Here is a 25,344-nt window from a genome sequence, read left to right on the forward strand (position 1 = left end):
TTCACGAAATTGAACTACACTACCCACAGTTCCGTGTTCGTGTGGTTCAGTTCAAATGTCAAAATGACAACAAGGAAGTGGACCAACACAGGGGCTGGTTTCCTCTTTTGAAGCTGTTTAGAGACGGACAGATGGCAGCCTGGGTTGTATAAAGAACCTTGTCCCAGTAGATTCATCAACACTGCTTTCCTAATAGTACCATGGAACCACCTATTTGTGTTGGATAGCTAGCAACAGGCTCGAGTCTCCAGCTGACATAGCAGGTGGACATGTGGACTTTGAATGAAACTCTCATTCATTCAAGACTCCGAAGACCCGTAACCAGATTGACAGCAGTTGTTTTATGATTGGATTTGAACCACACAAGTGTAGAAAGGTAAGATGCAAATGGATGTAACACTTCGCTTCCCTAACTAGCTTACTGCTTTTTAGACTGAAGAGTGTCCTAGTCATACTAGTGTCGTTTTCTCTGGGCTACTATGGGCATGAGTCATAACTGTCTAAGCCACTCCCACTTTGATACAGGCCACTCCCACTAACTGTCTAAGCCACTACATGAGTCATAACTGTCTAAGCCACTCCCACTTTGATACAGGCCACTCCCACTAACTGTCTAAGCCACTACATGAGTCATAACTGCACCATTTCTATAATATATATGTGTGTCTAACTACCTAACGTGTGTGTGTCTGTGTCTGTGTCTGTGTCTGTGTGTGTGTGTGTGTGTGTGTCTGTGTGTGTGTGTGTGTGCCTGTGTCTGTGTCTGTGTGTGTGTGTGTGTGTGTGTGTGTGTGTGTGTGTGTGTGTGTGTGTGTGTGTGTGTGTGTGTCTGTGTGTGTGTCTGTGTCTGTGTCTGTGTGTGTGTGTCTGTGTGTGTGTCTGTGTCTGTGTCTGTGTCTGTGTGTGTGTGTCTGTGTCTGTGTCTGTGTGTGTGTGTGTGTGTGTGTGTGTGTGGTGGTGGTTCTGGTTTCAGTGCTGCCAGCTACATCACTGACCAGGTAACCAGCTGGACCATGGGGGCAGAGCAGAGTGGAGACTCGGAGCACAAGCACTCTGACACCACCTCCTCAGGTAAGGGACCACGGCAAGGCAGGTTTATTTGTAATAATAATAATAATAATAACTTTTATTTATATAGCATGTTTCCTGCAAAGTGCTCCAATCATTATATAATCATCATTGAATGATTTAGTCATTTAAAGGCAATATTAAAAAGATGGGTTTTTAGTCTTGACTTGGACATATGTGCTGAGGTTGCATCCCTAATGTAAACTGGCAGTGAGACACAATCTGGAGCATAAAATGAGAATGCAGCCTCACCAGCGTCAGAAGCGTCAGAAGACCTGAGAGCTCTATTGGGCTGATATGCTAGCAGAATACCTGAGAGCTCTATTGGGCTGATATGCTAGCAGAAGACCTGAGAGCTCTATTGGGCTGATATGCTAGCAGAAGACCTGAGAGCTCTACTGGGCTGATATGCTAGCAGAAGACCTGAGAGCTCTATTGGGCTGATATGCTAGCAGAAGACATGAGAGCTCTACTGGGCTGATATGCTAGCAGAAGACCTGAGAGCTCTATTGGGCTGATATGCTAGCAGAAGACCTGAGAGCTCTATTGGGCTGATATGCTAGCAGAAGACATGAGAGCTCTATTGGGCTGATATGCTAGCAGAAGACCTGAGAACTCTAGTGGGCTGATATGCTAGCAGAAGGTCTTTCAGATATTCTGGTGCTATGCCAGTGAGAGCTTTATAAACACATTGTATAGCACATTTCATGCCTGAAGAAGGTCTATGACTGAAAGCTTGCAATAAACTAGGCCTACATTTTTTTGCACAGTGTTTGAGTGTGCAGTTGCTGGGTTATTCTGCACTCTACTGATACTCTTCAGTTCCAGCACCTCAGCTAAGTCTGATCACGGATGACTGGTGGTATTTTCACTACAGCACATTTACAGCAAGAGAAGCATATCAAATAAATAAAAATGACAATGAATAAAAACAAATATAAGAAGTAAATAGATAAAACATTCAATAAGACAATAGTTAATGGATAAAAGACATTGATAGAAGTGTTTGTGTTTAATCATAACTGCTGCAAAACATGAAGGTTTTTAGCTCCGATTTACATATTTGTAGGGTTTGGGCCTGTCTGTGAGTAAAAAAGTTACTATATCTTTGCACTCGATCACATTTCAGGACCCTCCTTTCATGACTTGTCCTAGATATGTGCGTTCTACCACCCCAGTATCCTTACATTTTCAACATCACATCAGGATAAGCTAGTATAAAGCTATTTTGCCAGTTTTTCTGTGTAGGAAGCAGGCGGCTAATTTACAAGCGGCCAACTGGTGGTCGTTGTGTGTAAATAAATAGCAGCGTAGCATTGTAAAGACGATGGTCATTTGACCCCCGAGGCGGCTCTTTTTCACGGCTGTTCTAGCGCTAGGTGTAACACACAGCTGCTCAACGTTAAGCCTGTAATAAGTGGGAGTTGACTCAGAAGGTTGCGTTGGTGTTGCAGTGGTGCGTGTTGCAGTGGTGCCGTCCCCGGCCAAGCAGAGAGCCAAGATGGACGACATCGTGGTGGTGACCCAGGGCACGCAGTCGCTGCGCAACATCCACAACGACCCGGACGTCATCAAGCTGCAGGAGATCCCCACCTTCCAGCCGCTGCTGAAAGGTGCGCTGTGTTTTGACAGTGGCCGCGTTCGTAAATTCACTCTGAGAATGCCAGAGCGTCCACGTTGTTGCCTCTTGTCCAATCAAATTACTTGGTTCCATTATGACGTTGAACCCAGTGTGCGCTCCGGCGAATTGATGAACGCGGCCTGTGTGTTTGACTGAAGGAGTCCTGAGTGGTTGGTGTACCGTGTACTATTGATGGATTGAAGGGCCATTGTTATAGGTTGTGTTATAGGTTGTGTTATAGGTTGAAGGCGCAGTGTTGTGACAGTGTGTTTGACTGTGTGTGTGGTTGTGTGTGTGTGTGTGTGTGTGTGTGTGTCTGTATCTGTCTGTGTGTCTGTGTCTGTATCTGTGTCTGTGTGTGTGTGTTTGCGTGTCTGTGTGTGTGTTTGCGTGTCTGTGTGTGTGTCTGTGTCTGTACTCTGTGTGTGTCTGTGTGTCTGTGTCTGTGTGTGTGTGTGTGTCTGTGTGTGTGTCTGTGTGTGTGTGTGTGTGTCTGTGTGTGTGTCTGTGTCTGTGTGTGTGTGTGTGTGTGTGTGTGTGTGGTTGTGTGTGTGTGTGTGTGTCTGTGTCTGTGTCTGTCTGTGTCTGTGTGTGTCTGTATCTGTCTGTGTGTCTGTGTCGGTATCTGTGTCTGTGTGTGTGTGTTTGCGTGTCTGTGTGTGTGTGTCTGTGTCTGTACTCTGTGTGTGTCTGTGTGTCTGTGTCTGTGTCTGTGTCTGTGTCTGTGTGTGTGTGTGTGTCTGTGTGTGTGTGTGTGTGTGTGTGTGTGTGTGTCTGTACTGGGTGTGTGTGTGTGTGTCTGTACTGGGTGTGTGTGTGTGTGTCTGTACTGTCTGTGTGTGTATGTGTGTGTGCGTGTATGTGTGTGTGTACTCTGTACTATGTGTGTGTGTGTCTGTACTGTGTGTGTGTTCTGTGTGTGTGCGTGTGTGTGTGTCTGTACTCTGTGTGTGTGTGTCTCTGTACTGTGTGTGTCTGTACTCTTTGTGTTCGGTCTCTGTACTCTGTGTGTGTGTGTGTGTGTGTGTGTGTGTCTGTACTCTGTGTGTGTGTGTGTGTGTGTGTGTCTGTACTCTGTGTGTGTGTGTGTGTGTGTGTGTGTGTGTGCAGGGGTCCTGAGTGGGCAGACGTCCCCCAGCAGCCTGGGTCTAGAGCGTCTGGACCAGGCCCAGGTCCTGCAGCTGTGCGTGCGGTACCAGGACCACCTGCACCAGTGTGCCGAGGCCGTCGGCTTCGACCAGAACGCCCTGGTCAAGAGGATCAAGGAGGTAGGACCGTTAGCCTAGCATTCACCTCAGTCATCAGGCCGTTGGTTAGCCTAGCATTCACCTCAGTCATCAGGCCGTTGGTTAGCCTAGCATTCACCTTTAGACATCAGGCCGTTGGTTAGCCTAGCATTCACCTCAGACATCAGGCCGTTGGTTAGCCTAGCATTCACCTCAGCCATCAGGCCGTTGGTTAGCCTAGCATTCACCTTTAGACATCAGGCCGTTGGTTAGCCTAGCATTCACCTCAGTCATCAGGCCGTTGGTTAGCCTAGCATTCACCTTTAGACATCAGGCTGTTGGTTAGCCTAGCATTCACCTTTAGACATCAGGCCGTTGGTTAGCCTAGCATTCACCATTGGTTAGCCTAGCATTCACCTCAGTCATCAGGCCGTTGGTTAGCCTAGCATTCACCATTGGTTAGCCTAGCATTCACCTCAGTCATCAGGCCGTTGGTTAGCCTAGCATTCACCATTGGTTAGCCTAGCATTCACCACAGCTGTCAGGCAGTTGGTTAGCCTAGCATTCACCTCAGACATCAGTTGGTTAGCCTAGCATTCACCTCAGACATCAGTTGGTTAGCCTAGCATTGTTTAGCCTAGCATTCACAGACAGCTGTCGATGAAAGGAGGGTCCTGGAATGTGATGGAGTGCAAAGAATAACATGTTTCTTTACTCACATGGCTGTTCTAGTGTTAATTTAACTCCAACACGAGCCTCTCTCTGTCTCCAGATGGACCTGTCTGTCTGTCTGTTGACTCTCTGTCTGTCGTCTGTCTGTCTCCAGATGGACCTGTCTGTCTGTTGACTCTCTGTCTGTTGACTCTGTCTGTCTGTCTCCAGATCGACCTGTCTGTTGACTCTCTGTCTGTCGTCTGTCTGTCTCCAGATGGACCTGTCTGTCTGTTGACTCTGTCTGTTGACTCTCTGTCTGTCGTCTGTCTGTTGACTCTGTCTGTTGACTCTGTCTGTCTGTCTCCAGATCGACCTGTCTGTTGACTCTCTGTCTGTCGTCTGTCTGTCTCCAGATGGACCTGTCTGTCTGTTGACTCTGTCTGTTGACTCTGTCTGTCTGTCTCCAGATGGACCTGTCTGTCTGTTGACTCTGTCTGTCTGTCTCCAGATCGACCTGTCTGTCTGTCTCCAGATCGACCTGTCTGTTGACTCTCTGTCTGTCGTCTGTCTGTCTCCAGATGGACATGTCTGTCTGTTGACTCTGTCTGTTGACTCTCTGTCTGTCGTCTGTCTGTCTCCAGATGGACCTGTCTGTCTGTTGACTCTCTGTCTGTTGTCTGTTGTCTGTCTCCTCCCAGATGGACCTGTCTGTCTGTTGACTCTCTGTCTGTCGTCTGTCTGTCTCCAGATGGACCTGTCTGTTGACTCTCTCTGTCTGTCTGTTGACTCTCTGTCTGTCGTCTGTCTGTCTCCAGATGGACCTGTCTGTCTGTTGACTCTCTGTCTGTCGTCTGTCTGTCTCCAGATGGACCTGTCTGTTGACTCTGTCTGTCGTCTGTCTGTCTGTTGACTCTGTCTGTTGACTCTCTGTCTGTTGACTCTCTGTCTGTCGTCTGTCTGTCTCCAGATGGACCTGTCTGTCTGTTGACTCTCTGTCTGTTGTCTGTTGTCTGTCTCCTCCCAGATGGACCTGTCTGTCTGTTGACTCTCTGTCCGTCTGTCTTTCTCAGATGGACCTGTCTGTCTGTTGACTCTCTGTCTGTTGTCTGTCTCCTCCCAGATGGACCTGTCTGTCTGTTGACTCTGTCTGTCTGTCTGTCTCAGATGGACCTGTCTAGTTTAGTTTAGTTTATTAGTTTATTATATCGAGGACAATCCAAATACATGAACCATATAAAATACTGTCTGTCTGTCTGTCTGTCTGTCTCAGATGGACCTGTCTAGTTTAGTTTAGTTTATTAGTTTATTATATCGAGGACAATCCAAATACATGAACCATATAAAATACTGTCTGTCTGTTGACGCTGTCTGTCTGTCTGTCTGTCTGTCTCCAGATGGACCTGTCTGTGGAGACTCTGTTCAGCATCATGCAGGAGCGTCAGAAACGCTACGCCAAGTACGCAGAGCAGATCCAGAAGGTGAACGAGATGTCCGTGATCCTGCGCCGGGTCCAGATGGGCATCGACCAGACCGCCCCGCTGATGGAGCGCCTGAACAACCTGCTGCCCGAGGCCGAGCGCCTGGAGCCCTTCAGCATGAGGCCGGAGGGGGAGGGGAAGTAGCCTCTCACAGCCTCCCCCCCCCCCCCCTCACACAGCCTCCCCCCCCCCCTCACACAGCCTCCCCCCCCCCTCACACAGCCTCCCCCCCCCTCACACAGCCTCCCCCCCCTCACACAGCCCCCCCCCCCCCCCACACAGAATGCCCATTCTCTAGTGAAAGAGATCCAAGACTACCTGGGCTCAGGACGTCGCTCAGAGGCCAAACTCTCATCTGCACAGTGGTCGGCTGTGGTCTTTGTGTTGCTGACTGGTGAACACAACCTGGATGAATTTGACCTCAGCCTTTACTCCAGTTCAGAGGAGGGTCTCCTGGGGCTACTGCCAGTGTTCAAAGCCTCGCGAAGAGCCGTGTGAGTATTGACTGGTGAATTGATGATTCACTTGCTTAGTCAAATGTATCGATTGTAAGTCGCTTTGGAATAAGGCGTCTGCTAAATGTAAACGTAAATGTAAATCTCAATAAAATACTAGGAATAGCTTTCTGACATCCACACTGAGAACTGCAGAGATCAACACATGCCGATGCTCAGTTTAGCTGTTTTAAGTCCATAGAACAGAACACATAGAACCATCGTACCAATACCACAGATATCGTACTGTTACACATTTTTCTATGAAGGCTGCAGAGATGTAACCTCACAGAGAAAGGCTGTGAAGCGGTGGCCTCAGCTCTCAGCTCAAACCCCTCTAGTCTGAGGGAGTTGTCCCTCTGTGACAATAACCTGCAGGAGGGAGTAAAGCTGCTCTCTGCTGGACTGGAGAGTCCACACTGTAAACTGGAGAAACTGTGGTGAGTAGACATACTGGATAATATACAGTATTGCACTTTTGCTCAACATAAACAAAGTCAAGGCCTGACCTCACTGATTACAATCTTTTTGCAGTATTCTTTCAATGTAATTATTACTGTAGGCTACACTGAGCTGTTTTTGACTCGACTGCATCATTTTATTGAATTCTTATTCAGGCTGAATGGATGTAACCTCACAGAGAGATGCTGTGAAGTGCTGGCCACAGTTCTCAGTTCAAACTCCTCCCACCTGAAAGAGCTGCACCTCAGTGACAACAATCTACAAGACTCAGGAGTGAAGCTGCTCTCTGCTGGACTGGAGACACTGAGGTGAGTAGAAATACTGGCTGTTATAGAGTATTCATCTTTTAATCCACATATCATATTTATCATATCAACTACAAAGCTTGAAATCATAATCAAATAAAAATCTTATAAAGTCATATAAATAAAATTATTGTTAAAAGACAAATATTAAGGTTAAAGCCATAACATTTTGAGCATAATCATTTTTGCAATCATTTGTCTTCTTTCAATGTCAAAGTAGTCTACTTTTATTGATACACTACAGAAGTTGAACTGCTAATTTCTTTACCTCAAACTGTTGCCTGAGTGTTGAGTGTATGGTCAAATCAAAGTTGATCATATGTACAGGATACAGAATGTTAACGGTACAATGAAGTGCTTGCTACGAGCTACGTCTCAACAGTGCAGTGAAATATCAAGGAGAAGAAATACAAATAAATTATAACAATTATTAGCATACCAAGTCAATAACATTATCATGGTTATCATTCTCCTATGATGTAATAACAATCAATTTCTTGACTCATATACCAAACAAGACATCCCTTTTTGAACAATGAAATAATTTCTGGGCATTATTTCTGACTATTTTGGGAATCTCTTTTAGCTGAAGAGCATCCCTAGAGGTAAAATCCTCCATAATGTAACTTTAACTGTTTAACTGAGTAAATAGAAATAGAACATAGCAGCTTTCCTCTCAGAGATATTTTTAGAAATGGTCAAAATGCTTGATGATTAATTAAACAACAGGTCAAGTGGCAACTGTCTAACACAGTCGAACAAACATGATTAAATGATACAGACAGACAGATATTATCACCATGGTTACTTTACACAAGTTCAGTTTCAGTAACCAATGAACACTTCAGTTATTGAATGATGCATGTTTCCCTAGCCTCAGAAGATGTGGTCTTACAGTGGAGAGCCGTGATACAATGGCCTCAGCCTTCAACTCAGCCTCCCACCTGAGATGCCTGGACATGAGACACAATGACCCATTCTATCCTGCTGAAGTGGAGAGACCCAGGTAAATAATAATAATAATAACAATAATACATTAGACTTATATAGCGCTTTTCTAGACACTCAAAGACGCTTAGCAAACTGAAAAGATCGAGTAGTAATAATAAAAAGAAACAAAAGGTAAATAGAAGAAAGTATAGGGGCCTAATTAAGGTAGTGCTGGGGACACATGGGAAGGGGGAGAGGGTTAACTGGTGAAGGCGAGCTTGAAGAGGTGGGTTTTGAGGGCCTGTTTAAATGTTGGGAGGGTGTTGGCCTGTCTGATGTGGTTGGGGAGGGCGTTCCAGTATAAATACTGCATATATGGTTGTTGAAAATTACCTCAATGTGTCCAGCTCTGTCTTGTTGGGTAACATATTCATCATACAAATCTGATGTTTCTTTTACAGTGAAGAACACATGGGTGACTCATTGACATGTCCTCTCAGGAGATGTACGTTTTGATGTTTGAGGAGAAACATCAAGAGTTTGATGGATTTTGATGTTTGAGGCATAGTTACATAGTGCTTATACCATGACAGATTGTATCTTCATTCAGCTTTCACTCTCACAAGTAGTTAATATTGTCAGGGTACTGAAATATGAAAAGGTAGCCAGCCAGAAATATGTTTTGTGAACTAACTCTAACTTGAATTTCTTCCTCATCAGATGCCTGTGAGCTCACACTGGACCCAAACACAGCACACAGACGCCTCACTCTGTCTGAGGAGAACAGAACATTGACATGTGAGGGAATGGAGCAGCCGTATCCTGATCACCCGGAGAGGTTCGATCGCTGGCCACAGGTGCTGTGTAGAGAGGGCCTGACTGGGCGCTGTTACTGGGAGGTAGAGTGGGGTGGGTATGATGCTAGTATTGGAGTGGCCTATAGAGGAATCAACAGGAGGGGGAAGGCTAATGACTCTAGGCTGGGATACAACGACAAATCCTGGAGAATATGCTCAGGAAGCTCACGTGATTCTTACACCATCAGGCACAATGACATTACATTCTATCTGCCCGCAACCCCCTCCAGCAGAGTAGGACTGTATCTGGACATGCCGGCCGGCACTCTGTCCTTCTACAGCGTCTCCTCTGACACACTGACCCTCCTGTTCACGTTCCACACCACATTCACTGAGCCCCTCTACCCAGGGTTTGTGTTGGGGTATAGATCCTCAGTGTGTCTGTGCAGAATAGACAAGCCTGTGGAACAGTGATGCTCAACTGGTGGCCCCCTAGTTAATGATTTTGAGTGCCCGCCTTTTGGAGTTGTACAATTATTAAATCAGATACAAAATACTTGTTTTATTTTATAGTAACATTATATTTTTTATATGTTATAAGTAACATTATATTTTTATATTATGATATTAGGATTGTTGTGATTCTATATTGGACATTTATGTTTACCTTCAATTGCTTATTGCGTTAGGAATTTTAAGCATGTATGATGTATTTTAAGCATGTATTTTAAGCATGTATGATGTATTTTAAGCATGTATTTTAAGCATGTAAGGGCACTCCAACCGACTGAATGGTCCCCTGCTTAAAGTGACTGAGGATCCCGATCAAACTCTGGATTACCTCACAGATGAGGATGTTTTACTATTTGCACTGTTTTCACTATTTGCACTTCTGGTTAGATGCTAAACCCCATTTCGTTGTCTGGTACTTGTACTCTGCAATGACAATGAAGTTGAATCTAATCTAATCTAATAATGTGTCTGTTACATTGTATGTATCATATTGGAGATGTCATATTGTACCTGTCATGTTGTACCTAACAATAGTGTAGCTGCTACCTACCACCACAGGTAGACAGAACTGTTACCTACCACCACAGGTAGACAGACAGGTAGCTGCTTATCCAGATTACCCAGTGTGCAGTACTGTTTATGGCCATGGAGGGGAGACAGGAGATGGACCCATTTTACAGCCAAGGAGCAGGTCCCAAGTGTCTGCTTAGCAGTGTGTGATTACTACACTATACAGTGCCCTGCAGAAGTAATGGGCCAGTTACTATCACTGTAGGATTACATGTTTACTGTACTTTTTGTACTCATTATTATTGTGATTTTGTAAAAAAAAAAAAAAAAATCTAAGTTGTGTTTTCTGAGTGGGGCAGTCCCACTCATATTTTTCATTTTATTGGACAGATATAGTAAAGACAGACAGGAAAGTAATGAGAAGAAGGGAGAGAGGACATGTCAGCAGGGCATATTCGAACCCATGCCGACATGGGCATATGTGTGCACTGTAGACCGCGGTGCTAGAACCCTGGACCACATTATTATGATTTTGTACCTGAATGCTGCTATGCCAATGTTGAGGAACCAACGTCAAAGAATGTTACATTTGTGTACTTGTCCATTGATATGTAGCCTAATAAAATCGATTCTGATTTCGGAGTGAAGCATTTTGTCTGCTTTTTGGCTCCAAACAACTTTCAAATTCATGATTAGAGACAAGGGAATTCAACACTCAATGGGCACAAGGACAAGGAGAGACGCACTGTGAATTGCAATCATTTTATTCAATAGCCTCCAGAACGGACCTTTTTTATATCATAGGAAAAGAACAGTTAGATTGACACTGAGTTCACTACTTACTGTAAATAAGTACATAAAATCAATAAATAAAATTATTATTAGTATTACATTATTAATTTATATAATAATAATATAAATAATAATACAAATATTAGTATTATTATGATTACAACATTATTGTCTTGGAGCACGGTGGGGCCTTTCCTTTTCCTCTTGCCCTCATCGCTGAGACCGAGGCACCTTGTAACATTTACCTATTTTCAGAGGCTTGTCTTCCCTGAATGTAGCGTACGGGTCATGTAACCTCCACGTATTCTCCCCCTGGGCCTACAGTAGCCTTCAGTGTCGCAGCCGCGATCTTCCCTGCCCATTCACTCAGTCTTTCGACTGGGTCAAAGGCACCCGTCACGATACAAGGGCCCACCTTGAGGCCGAGGTATTTCTCGGTCTCGTCGGGTCCGATCAGGTTGAGTTCCTCTCCACTAAACCTCCATCTTGGACAGTTGTTGATTAAATATGTCTTGACCGTTTTAACCAAGAAAGCGTGACATTTCTTTGGCTGGATTCTCAATCCTGTTAGCTCCCCGTTCATCTCCCCGCGGCCCCGGCACATGGCGTTAGCCGCCGGCTACGTTGGGCTGCACAGCAAAGTATATCTAACGCGTTCTGCGTTTCTCCTTCCGTCTCCCTGGGCCATGTCCGTCCGTAAGGGGACAAACGGACTGTGACTGTGCCTCTTCCTCTGATCATCAGCAAACTTACAGAGCAGGGGCTCAGGGGGCGCTCATCATCATCACCACCATCATCATAAATGTTTCTCCTTCCCCCAACCTTCTACTGTCACTCTCAGCTCCATGCTGCATCCACGTGGCAAACGGACTGCTTCTTCCTCTGATCATCAGCAAACTTACAGAGCAGGGGCTCAGGGGGCGCTGGTGGTGGCGTTTCTCCTTCCCCCAACCTTCTACTGTCACTCTCAGCTCCAGGTCCATGCATCCACGTGGCAAACGTTGAAATCCATTGCCTTCAATGATGAAGCCAGTCCTGCGCTCAAGAGAAGGGCACATCGTTCTATGCAGCCAAAAGACACCCCCGTGCTGACCCCCGAAAATGGGTAAAGGATAAGGGTTCAGTCCTACTGAATAAGGGTTCAGTTGATGACCCGAGAGTGCTTTGGAATGCCGTCAAAGGTTTCATAAGGTCCAACACAATCCTGTTTTCCTCAACCCGCAATAAGGCCAAAACGAGACCCAAAGTTCCTGGCACCATCTTGATAAACTTCCCATTGAAGTGTACCTGCGGCCACGTTTATATATTTATAGTCAACCAAATTCACGGACAGAGAAACAACACGACCGTCGTCCTCAGTTTGGCCCGGAGAAGAACCGTTTCTGATTTCGCGCACCACTTGTACGTCACACTCAGGCGCGTTGTGATGACGACAGGATAGTCGCATTTTTTTTTTAAATCAAAAATACATTTCACAGATAATTTGTTCAGTTGGTTATTTACATTATTCACAAAACACATACAGATATGATACGTAAATAACACAGTGAGACATGACTGACAGCACAACACAGAATGTGGGACAGACATAGAATAGACAAAGGACGACAACAAAAAAGACCAAGTAGCATACCAGGTCTTATCTATGCCTGGCAGCCCTTGGTCAAATCAGAAAAATCATAACGTCAAACATAACAAATAAACCATACGCAAAATAATCCAAACAAAGAGACAAAAAGAATGCTACAACAAATATAGAAATGATAAAACAGTAAAAAATGATGAAGCAAAGGACATATGACACATAAAAAACGGGTGATTCATGACAGACAAAAAGTGGGACAGACACAACCCTAACCCTAACCCTAACCCTAAACCTAAACCAGAATAGACAAACCAACATGAGACCAAGTAGCATACCAGGTCTTATCTATGCCTGGCAGCCCTTGGTCAACTCAGAAAAAACATAAAACAAACAAAAACACTGACTCAAAACCAAACACAGATACTAATCTTCTATATTATAACCTAGCATCCCTGATCCTGTAATAGTCACCAAAGTGCTATTATTGACAAAGTGTTTACAAAAATCTGCTTTCCCCAGTGTGTGCACTAACCTAACATCCTTTTTAAATAGTGACACAAACAACTCCCACACCCTGGTAACTTTCCCCTCATAATGTGCTACATTCCTCCTACATACAATTGCATACCTTACGTGACTCAACAAAAAATTAACCAAATCTACATTCACTTCTTTCTTTTTTCCCACCACCCCAAACAATAACAATTCCTTCCATTCAATCTCATTCCTGACGGTAACCCCACAGTGTACACTTAACAACCCCTTTACTTTCACAAATAAGACAGACAAACTTGGACATTCAACAAAAAAGTGGTCAAAGTTTTCATCCCTCCCTTTACATACATCACATACCCTACCTACATTCCTATCCATTTGGTGCAAAACGACATTTGTGTAAACCCTATTGTGCCTAATCTTAAAATCATTGTGCTCACATTCTACGCTATTATATTTCACACCCAGATTTGCCCATACCTTTCCCACATCAATACCTTCAAAAACCCTTTCCCACACCTTCTCTGACGCTGGCCTCACCAACCCATCACCCAGTAAATCCATGTATATCCCTTTCGTTTTCACATCCTCAAACTTGACCTCTAAACCTTTCCTTTCTACCCTTAATTCTACCATCTTTTTTTCCTCACCTGCCTCTCCCTGTCCTAACATTAACGTTTTCCATTCCCTACTTATACTGTCCCTAATTCTATTATACACTCCTGCAATCCCACCTTTTCTTATATCCCTATTCACTGCCCTTATTCCCTGCACTATCTCCTGCTCTGTTTTGAAATTGTTCTCTGACACTATATGTTTTATCTGTCTAAACCCTGCCTGTTCAAAATGCTTACTAACTATCATCTTACTATTGTACTTTATCTTGGGGTTGAAAAAGATGGGCTGATTTAAAACCTCATCTTTCCCTACACACTTGTACCTTACCTGCTCTAAATATTTCCCCCATGCTTCAAACACCTCTCTATAAAACAGTGACATTCCCTCGTACCGTGGTTTATTAAAAACCATTAAAAGACCATTCACACCACACCCTCCATATCTGTGCAAATAATCCTCAAAGAAACCCATCCAACAATATTCATCCCTACCATACAAAAACTTTTTCACAATTTTGACCCTAAGTGCCCTTTTCTTCACTTCTATATCTATCCATTTTAACCCCCCATTCTTATAACTATTTATTAACACCCCGTGCCTAATTAGTGCCTGCTTGCTATCCCACAAAAAGCTATTTATCACCCCATTCAATTCTTTCGTGACCCACAAAGGTAAATCTAGTGCACTCAACACATGATTCACCTTTGATAGGATCAGGCAGTTTATTACCGTCACCTTTCCCCTTAGTTTCAGTTTTCTCCTTCTCCATGAATTCAGTGTTTGTTTCACCCTGTTCAAAATCCCTGTCCATGTTACATCCCTTGCTTCTTTTTCATTCACACCCACATTCACTCCTAGCACTTTTATCATTCCTTTTGCCACTTTCAAAGGTATATCACATTCACTCATGTCTACACTCCCTACACACAGTATTTCTGACTTCTCTACATTCATTTTGGCCCCTGATGCTTTCCCATATACTTCTAATAACTTGACTACTCTCTTCACACTGTCTACATCCCTAACTGTTATGTTTGTGTCGTCTGCATACTGATGTATTAAACTCCTCCCACCCCCTGGAATATGTATACCCTGAATGTGTTTGTCTGATTTTAACAACGTCGCCAGTGGCTCTGCTGTAATGCTGTACAGCAGACTGGACAACGGACAACCCTGCCTAACTGATCTTTCTAAACTAAAACTATCTGTCAAAACTCCACTACACTTTACCCTACTCTTTGCACAACTATACAGTAACCTAATCCACTGAACTATCCTCTTCCCAAAACCAAACTTCTCTAACGTCCTAAACATAAACTCGTGCTCTACTCTATCAAAAGCCTTATTGAAATCTACACTCAACACTATCCCTCCCTCTTCCTTCATGTGTTTCACTGTATCTCTGACTGATCCTATTGTATCCGCTATATCTCTTCCTGGTATGCTATACGCTTGAGTCGATGATACTATGGACCCTACTACTGACTTAATCCTATTGGCTAAAATCTTCGCTAACACTTTGTAGTCTGTATTCAATAAACTAATCCCTCTGTAATTCCCTAACTGTAACTTACTACCCTTCTTGTATAATAAAGTAATTAACCCTGTTGCCATCGACTCACTAACCTTCTCTACCCTTTCCATTTCCTTATAAACCTTCAACAAAATCTTACTAAGCACTGCACTAAAACACTTGTAGAATTCACCTGGTAAGCCATCAGAGCCCGGGCTTTTGCCATTATTTGAGCTCTGAATGGCTAAGGTGACCTCCCCCTCTGATAAATCCCTATCACACCCTTCCCTGTCACTATCTGCTAACCTATGCTCAACTGTCCCTAAAACTTCTCCTACACTGTCATTGTCTACACTACCTTTTTTGAATAAATTCTCATAATACTCCTGCACTGTCTCTAAAACCCCTACATAGTCCTTCACTATCTCCCCTTTTCCATTCTCTATCTCTTCTATGTATGTTTTCCCCTGCTTCTGCTTCTCTAACCCTAAAAAGAACGCTGTGCATTTCTCCCCTTCCACTGTATACTGTGCCCTACTCCTAACTATAGCCCCTCTACACTTCTCCTTTTCATACGCTTCTAATTCTCCCCTAATCTCCATGTATTTCACTACGCTTCTATCTGGGTCCCTGTCTATTTCTTTTAGTTCCTCATCCATCCTCCCTCTCAATACACTTTCTTTTCTCTTTCTATCCTGACTTCGTTTTCTGCAATAACTAATACTTAATTGTTTTACCTGTCTCTTAACACACTCCCACCATTCACACACATTCTCTTCATACATTCCACACTTCATTCGCTCACTAATATGCTCATTCACCATATCCCTATACTCATTCTCCCCTAATACCCTCATGTTCAAACACCACACACCCCCCCCTTTCCCTGTGTGCCTACCTCCTAAGTGAAACGTGATTGCTGCGTGATCGCTGTACCCCGTGAATTTGTGTTGTATATCTCCTATTTCCTTTTCTATCCCCTGTGATACTAAACATAAATCTATTCTACTCTGCTTCAAAACCCCACTAACTACCTGTCTTCTTGAAAACTCTCTCTTACTTGTGTTCCTAACTCTCCATACATCTATTAAATTTCTCTGCTCTATCATTTCTAATAACCCTCTCCTAGCTGAATCTGTCTTAAAACTATCTACTCTATAAACATCCATCTTAGTGCAAAATACGTTAAAATCACCCACCAAAATACAATTCCCTGTGCAGTGCAAGCTCAGTTCTATAAAAAAATCCCTCTTTTCAACCTCTCTATTTGGTGCATACACATTAATTAATCTAAACATTACATTATTTATATTAAATTCTATCCCTATTACCCTGCCCTTCCCGTCATTCAAAACCTCTCTTACATTCTCTACCCTATTCTCTTTAATTAATATCGCTACCCCACATGATTTATTCGTCCCATTATTTGTAAACAGCATACCCCTCCATTTCCCCTTGATTTCTGTCATTTTGGTGTCTGTCCACTTTGTCTCCTGCAGTACCAGAACATCAGATGTGAAAGTCACCAGCACCTCCTCTAGCTTCTCCATGTTATTGAGCCCATTGATGTTTATGGAGGAAATCGTGACCATTGAAAACAAGTGTAGGAGGATAAATATGTTTACTGCCATTTTTATTTCATTTCTTCTTTCCCTCTATGTACTGCTGCTTTGATTTGCGCTTTAGTTTCCCCGCTAAAAGCGCCCTCTTCCTCCCTCCCACTATCGTCAACAGCTCAGACTCGTCTTGCTCCCCGCACCCCTCGTCACTGTTTGTTAACATCTTTTCAGATGCTTTCGGGGGGGGGGGGCTTACGGATACGGCCTCTCGCCATTCCGACTCGTTGTTCATGGGGGTTCCCTCCTTCGATTTGTTGCCTGCCTCTTTTGCTTCTTTCGGGCGCACGACTCTCGGGGGCAAAGGCTCTTGTTGGGAACCTCTCCCCCCGGTCGTCTGTGCGCTCCCTTGCAACTCCGATGCCTGGGTTACCCCCATAAAACTGTCGAGGCTCGACCCCATGCCCCCCCCCTTCCCGCTCTCTCCTGTCAGTCTCGACCACTCCGTTCTCTGAGTCTCTGGCACAGTCTGAGCTGTCAACGATACTCCCTCCTCCATCCCCTCTTCCTCCTCTCCCTCGCTCTTCTCTTCCTCTTCTCCCTCGCTCTTCTCTTCCTCCTCTCCCTCGCTCTTCTCTCCCTCTTCTCCCTCTCCCTTTTCTCCCTCTCCCTTCTCTTCCTCTCCCCCCTTTCCCCCCTTCCCTTCTTCCTCCCTCTGTCTAAAAACAGTGGATGGACTCATCACTACTTCTTCCTCCCTACACTTGCATTGGGATTCCAGGTCCCCACACCCCCTGCACTTGTTTTCAAACGTCGCGCATTCCCTCGCATAATGCCCGCTGCGCCCACACCTTCTGCACTTGAACTCGGGACATTCTCGTAGGATGTGCCCTGGCTGCAGACACATCCTACACACCTTCACCTGTCTGTCATGAATCACCCGAAAAAAGTCAGACCCATTGTCCGTCCTATCTATCTATCAATCTATCTGTCTGTCTGTCTATCTATCTATCTATCTATCTATCTGTCTATCTACCTATCTATCTATCTATCTATCTACCTACCTACCTACCTACCTACCTACCTATCTATCTATCTGTCTACCTATCTATCTATCTACCTACCTACCTACCTACCCATATATCTGTCTATCTATCTATCTATCTACCTACCTATCTATCTATCTATCTACCTATCTATCTGTCTGTCTGTCTGTCTATCTATCTACCTACCTATCTATCTACCTACCTACCTACCTATCTATCTACATACCTATCTATCTATCTACCTATCTATCTATCTACCTACCTATCTATCTATCTACCTATCTATCTATCTATCTATCTATCTATCTATTGTCGTGTATTCTTATTGATTATGAATCAAAGAACAGTTAGTTTAAGACAATTTAATCAGTTACAGGCAGATTCATACATTACATGCGTTCTCCATGGACCTCGGGTGGGAAGAGAGCGCTCTCTGTGTCTCTCTCCCCGTTCCCCTCCAGAGGGGAGGGGCCAGCGTGCATGTGTGTCCCTGCCCAACCCCCAAAGGTCTCTGTTGGTCATCTGGTTGCCATAGAACCCTCACCGTTAGAGGGCATCATGTCCCCGCATGCCCTGGTATGTGTGTGTGTTCAAAACATACTACATATTCATACATAGATCATACATACTACAGAAATATACGACACATCCCCCCTCGGACCACCCAGAGGGTGTTCCGAAACTAAACTACCATAAAACAAAAACAAAAACACAAAACCCCACAAAACATCCCCAAAAAAAAAAAAAAAAAAAAAAAAATTAAAAATTAAAAAATAAACAACAACAGACAGAAAAACTACACCAACACACAACACAAGAAGCACAATAACACAGACCAACCCAGGACCAGTATTAGGAACCAAAGATATCATAAACAAAAAATAGAAAACAACCAATAATAAAAAGAATTTTGAAAATAACAATCACAATTAAACTAAACACAGTTCATCATGCACAAATCAATACAGAAACTTCCAACGACCGATGTTTTCTTTGTCCTTGAAGCGTCAGGGTCAGAGGTTACTAGCACTTGTACCCAGTTGGAGAACAGCCTTTACCGCTGTCTCAGATTGATAACACTTTCATAGTCAGCAGCTTCCATTTTCGTTGCGCTAGGAACAGAACCTCTTTCCTATCTTTGCATAACCACTACATCACTTCTCAACTGACATCAATCACATACGATATAGAAATAAACAAACAATACACAAATAATGACATTCAGTTATCATAACACATAATTTTCCAACAGTAAGCATAGGACAAAGGGAATGCATTAATGCATAGATCTTCACCTCAGGTGAGGACTAGTCTTCTGAAAAGTTCATTAACGTGGACTGAGTGACTGATTTTCCAAAAACAGTCAATGAGGCCCTGCCTCCTAAGAAAGTCAAAAATCATGTCTGCTATAATAGGTGCTCCTATCTTGGCAAAATAAGTTTCCCATGCCCCTAAGACCGTTTCCAGCCATGCTATCATCTGCTGTCCATTCCCGTCGTTCCCTTTGATCTGCTGCTTCACTACCCTATTCATAGTCTTTAATCTTTTCCTAACTGGTCGTCGTCCGTCAGTGTCATTGAGGTTAAGGCAGCCGCCTGGTCCCCTCCCACGCTGATCAAGGTCTGGGGAGTCGCCCTCAGCATCATCTGAAGCATGGTGCAGGCACTCGCCAGCATCCCCAGTAGCACAGGTGTCCAGGCTTTGGACACTCCTAGGCTGGACCTCCAGACTGTCAGCACTCTCTGCTTCGTTGGTTTCTGGTTCATTGGCATCTGGACAGCTTTCCACTGTCCCCTCGGTTTCAGGCACTGCCGGTAATGTCACTGGCTGTAACACTGGCATTGCCACTGGCTCTGGCAACACCACAGCATCTCCTCGTAGCTCCTCCTTCTCAGGTTCTCTGGGGACCTCGGCACCTGTTGGCACAACATCCTGCCTACTCTGTACATCCACCCCCCTGTCCACCACCCGTGGCCCTATTGGGGTAGGGATATGCCCAAACACCACTGGTGTACCCACTCTGATGTTGTTTCTCCAACAGACCCCACATTGACCTAAAGCATGGTCAATCTGTTCCATCAAATATGGACTCCAAAACCCATATTTCTTGGTGATCTTGCGTCTTACCTCCCCCCTAGCCACATGTGCTAATCCATGAGCTTCCTGTATTAACATGCCTAATAAATCTGAGGGTGCTACAACCAACCCCTCATGATTCCTCCATAGACCTGTGTCATCCTGACTTGCCCCCCTTGCTAGCCAAACGCTCTTGTCTAACGTAGTTACTCTACTCTGTAACATCAATAAATCCTCAAGTGTGACCATGCCCTGTAATTGCTTTTCATGTGTGACCAGAAGACCTTTACCTGCCTTGTCTGCTCCTGTAATGGCTTTGGCTGCATCCTCTGCAGCCCTGTTACCTTGTGTGACATGTGATGAGTCAGACCTGTGTGTGGCACACTTCACTATAGCTAATTCCTTTGGCTTCATCATGGCTTGTAACAGCTTCATGATCTGTGCGTGATGCTGTATAGGCGTACCATCAGTTCTCTTAAAACCCCGCCCCCTCCATACAGCTCCATTAAAATGACAAACATTATGTGCATAGGCAGAGTCGGTGTACACTGTCACTCTCCGTCCGGTTCCCAAGTTGCATGCTTCTGTGAGGGCAATCAATTCAGCCAACTGAGCCGAGCAAGGCTGAGGAACTGCCTCAGCCTGTTCTACAATAAACTTTGAATTCTGTGCTTTAACTAAGGAATACCCAGCGCACAACGTTTCTCCTACCCCGTAACAAGACCCATCAACCCAATATTCTATATCAGCTCCCTTTAAAGGCAAAGCTTGTAGGTCTGTTCTATGCTTAATCACTCTGGCTGTCGATGGAATCTGAACACCGGATGGCATCGTCACCTGACATCCGTCAGGTGTGCATTTTACTGTACAGTTCAATTGGCATAGAGCATCTCTCCCTAGCAGCCCTGTTGGCGTGTGTTCTGACACAAGTGTTGACAGAGTTGCTCTCTGTCCCTTGTACTCTAAGTCTACAAGCTCAGTTGTAGGAATCAGCTGTTTAATTCCCTCAAATCCGATTGTCTTCACATATTCTCTAGACATAGGGAGGTGCGTGGCGCCTTCAGGCTTCTGTGTCACCACCAGCTGGCACCTCCCACTCGGATCTTCCGGGCACCCCTATAGGCCAGCTGCTGGGCCTTCGTAAGGGTTCATCACTCCTGGAGCAGGTGTAGTAGGGGGCCAATATCCTCCTCCTTGGCTCCCCCCTGCGCCCCCCTGGGGCCTGTTGCAGCAGGCACAGGCTAGATGTCCATTCTGGTCGCATTGGCATGGTTCTAGCATCTCCTTCCCTGCTGCTGTCCATCCCCCTGGTGGTGGTCCTTGGCCAGGCTGTGTGTACATCTGGTATGGAACCGCTTGCACCCCTGGTGGCCCTTGTGGGTATGGATACCCCCCTTGTGGCCCCTGTGGGTAGGACTGGTAAGTAGCAGGATACCCCCCTTGTGGCCCCTGTGAGTAGGACTGGTAAGTAGCAGTCTGCACTCCAGGTGGCTGTTGCTGTGGGGCTAAAGCCTGCACTCCCTCTATGTTCCTCTCGCTTTCAGTCAATTGCAAATGAGTCAATATTCTGAGGGATTCTTCGTCTCGTGCCTTCTGTATCTGAATGTTCTTTCGATATAACTCAACTTGATGAGCTACGTGGTCTATATAAACAGCTTTGTTCATGTGTCGTAGCCCCACCACTTCTGCTAGCTTATCCTTAACTGGGGTAGGAAGCCCTTCTTGTATTTTTTCCCTGATTATGGATTTTTCTAAGGGGTTATCTTCAGCGTCTTTCCCTGTCACACTTCTCCATTGAGAGTGCACACGGGCAATATAACCCCTGGGATTCTCATCCCCCCCCAGTGGCTTCACAATGATATTGTCTGGGTGAATGTGAGTAGGGTAGGTCTCTCTGATTGCTTTCCACAGCCTGCCTCTGTTTGCTGCGAAGAGCTCTGGATCATAAACTGATGTATTGATATATCTATGAAGTCCTGCCTTCATCAATATTTCCTGCATTGTATCCAATCCTGCAATAAAAGCTAAGAGTCTTTTCAGGTCTCCCATCGCGGCCTGCGTTCCTGTCAGTATCACGTCGACCTCTCGCGTCCACGAATGTCCTCCCTCTTGAAGAACTGGGAGTTTCTCGATCACTTCAGACAAATCTGTATGATGCCACGGATGATATTCCATCTTGTTACCCCGAATCAGCACTGGACAGTTCTTTAATGTATTTGATGACATTCGGTGACAATCTCCCTCTTTCTCCGGGCGTCTTCTCCCACCTTTCCTTTCGGCTGTGGCTATCATCTTCCTGACCTGCGCGTTGTAGCCTCCATCTGCATTGTCGTCATCACTTGAGTCTGCACTGCCATCTTCGCTGTCATCTTCCTCGTCACTCCTGTCGTCCCCTTTTCCCCTTGGCTCCTTCTTCTTCTTCTGGGAATGATCCTCCAGTGCCTTAGCATATGGAGGGGGACTGGGGGCAGGACACAGGTCTGGGGATGAAATGTTCAGTTTCTGTTCCAGTGTTCTGGCCAATTCTTTTTTCTTTTCCGGTTCCATCTGAGCTATTTTCTGTCCCTCTACCTTAAATAGATCTAAAATAGCTAACTCTAACTTGCGTTTCTCTGATCTAATCTTTCCTCTTTGATGTGCTTTGTGCCCATTGATAAGTATTTCCAATGTTGCAATTAATTGTAAATTAATGCTGCCCTCTTTCGGCCACGGCTGTTCAATGTATGCCCAACGGCTATTCCATTTCGTAGACATTTTGCTAATTTCCCTAACAAGAGGATTCATTTTTTCCACTACAGCCATAGGGGATAACGTAGCCAACATTCCACGATGTTCACTAATATCTTTTAACAGCTTCGTGGAATTCGACCCCATTCTACTTTGCTCAATATGCTGACAATATTCTATATTAGATAAGGTGTACGCTTCTTACAACCCACCTTATTTTGTCTTGTTTGCTAAACAAATGCTAGTCCAATATAACTGTATTAACCATCCCCACAAAAACCCTGCAACTTCAGAATAACAGACTTGCCTCTTGTGTATGTCAGTGCAGTATTAACTTGAATCTAATAGCTGTGTAAGTACTTTATACTTAAATGTGTTTCCTAATTGTTTATGAATATGTGTCACTTGATTACTCATTCAATACTAATTACAGTTCTGGTCAACACAATTATTAAATCACAAAGATTGGTCAACACCTAAGTATTCACTGATTTACAAAAACCCTTTTACTGCTTAATTATCAATACAATCTATTCTGCTATTCCTAATCAAACACTGTGGAAATGACCTAACTAAAATAAAATATGTAAATTACAAATATTAATTATAACCTGTAAAGAAATCGACTTGTTATTTGGAAAAGAATGAATGATTAATTATTAATTACAATCTGTAAGGAAATCGACTTGTTAAGTGAAAGGAATGAATGATTAGTTAGAATTATTCATTGACACTTCATTGATGTAAACCTGTAAAGTCATTTAGCTATTTATCAAAATATCAAAAAAGGAATGATTATCATTAGATTATCACAAAACAATTGATCAAAGTTTTGTGAAATAGATAATGAATGATCTGAATAATTAATTCAACCAATTAGTAATTAATTAAATTAATTAAAGTAATTTAATATAGAACAATCATTTAAAAACATCAATCTATGAGTGATCTCTACAGATCTCTCGTCAACATTCTATGCAAGCAGGCAGGGCCGTTTTATTGGGGTCTGTGACCCTGCTGTGATTCTGCTCAGGGAAAGCAGCCTTGTCTAGGCTCACGCACAAATTGCCTCATATGCTTTGAATCTAACCTAAAGTCACAATCTATCTTTACTTTTAACAAACTATGACAAATATCTTTAAACTACTTTAAATCCCCCGATGATCAATCCACTATCTTTCTATCTTTGAATCACTACAATGTATTCACGTTTCCCACACAGAGATGGCCTCTGTGTGTGTCCTTCCCCAAGGACAAAGAAAAATGGCGTCTAAGAATGGACTCTCTGACACACTGCAAATGGCGTCTAAATGCAAATGGCGTCTAAACTCCGCCGACAGTACACTGCAAATGGCCGCCCACACAATGGCATCCTCTCACACAGACAAAGAGTAATGGCGTCTACAGTTCTGCTCATATGTTTTTCACTGCTACAATAATGCTCTTTCACATATCTTACAAAATAGACTTCATAATCCACCCACACTCCAACACATAAACACAACCTCACCGAATTTTACACAGACACACACGATATTCCAATACCGTACAAACAAACCTTACCATCAAACACTATATTTTACAAAAAACGGACTTCAAAGTCCGGCTCTCACCACCCACCCATCAAAGATTATGAAAAGTTTGCTTCTATTCCAACAAGATTACCGTTACACAGATTCTTTTGACTATAACTTATCTGAGATTTACAGTTTATTTTAAACACACCAATCGACTAGAGAGAGATCTCTGCAGAAAATCTACCTTCTTCGTTAGATTAAAGTTTGCAAAATACTGTAAATTAAGTTATATTATCTCCGTTGCTTGCTCGCCATTACTGTCGTGTATTCTTATTGATTATGAATCAAAGAACAGTTAGTTTAAGACAATTGAATCAGTTACAGGCAGATTCATACATTACATGCGTTCTCCATGGACCTCGGGTGGGAAGAGAGCGCTCTCTGTGTCTCTCTCCCCGTTCCCCTCCAGAGGGGAGGGGCCAGCGTGCATGTGTGTCCCTGCCCAACCCCCAAAGGTCTCTGTTGGTCATCTGGTTGCCATAGAACCCTCACCGTTAGAGGGCATCATGTCCCCGCATGCCCTGGTATGTGTGTGTGTTCAAAACATACTACATATTCATACATAGATCATACATACTACAGAAATATACGACACTATCTACCTACCTATCTATCTATCTACCTACCTATCTATCTACCTATCTATCTACCTATCTACCTACCTACCTACCTATCTATCTACCTACCTACCTATCTATCTATCTACCTACCTACCTATCTATCTATCTATCTACCTACCTATCTATCTATCTACCTACCTACCTATCTATCTACATATCTATCTATCTATCTATCTATCTACCTACCTATCTATCTACCTATCTATCTATCTATCTATCTATCTATATATCTATCTATCTATCTATCTATCTATCTATCTATCTATCTATCTATCTATCTATCTATCTATCTATCTATCTATCTATCTATCTATGTATCTATCTCTCTATCTCTCTGTCTATCTCGCTATCTATCTATCAACTTCCACTGCTGTTGCACCTCGCTAGGGAGATTCCAATGACAGCATTCTATATAATAATAATAATAATAATAATAATAATAATAATAATAATAATAAGAAGAAGAAGAAGAAGAAGAAGAAGAAGAACCTTTATTTGAATTATGTAGAATATAAGAAGCTATTATGTAGAATCTACAATGAATATGTTGAACGTGTGTGCTCTAAGTTGCATATAAGCGTGCGGGCAGGATGGCAGAGTCAGTTCCTTATGGTTGTGTGTAACAAACTCATTGATTGATTGATTGAAAACTTTATTAGAAGATTTGCAGAAGTAGGTACA

General features: G+C 43.7%; 1 protein-coding gene across 1 annotated transcript; it reads left to right on the forward strand.

Annotated features, from left to right (window-relative positions):
- Positions 1-313: 313 nt before the first annotated feature.
- LOC308151185 (BLOC-1-related complex subunit 5-like) lies at positions 314-6,191 on the forward strand (the record flags this gene model as incomplete). Its single annotated transcript, XM_080524010.1, has 5 exons — positions 314-376; positions 974-1,071; positions 2,523-2,681; positions 3,800-3,957; positions 5,964-6,191. Exons 2-5 carry the CDS (start codon positions 1,014-1,016, stop codon positions 6,189-6,191), a joined length of 603 nt encoding a protein of 200 aa, XP_080380136.1. The 5' UTR covers positions 314-376; positions 974-1,013.
- Positions 6,192-25,344: the final 19,153 nt, after the last annotated feature.

The sequence above is a fragment of the Nansenia antarctica genome (genome assembly GCF_963989245.1).
Source record: "Nansenia antarctica genome assembly, chromosome: 2".
In the NCBI taxonomy this organism is placed as follows: domain Eukaryota; kingdom Metazoa; phylum Chordata; class Actinopteri; order Argentiniformes; family Microstomatidae; genus Nansenia; species Nansenia antarctica.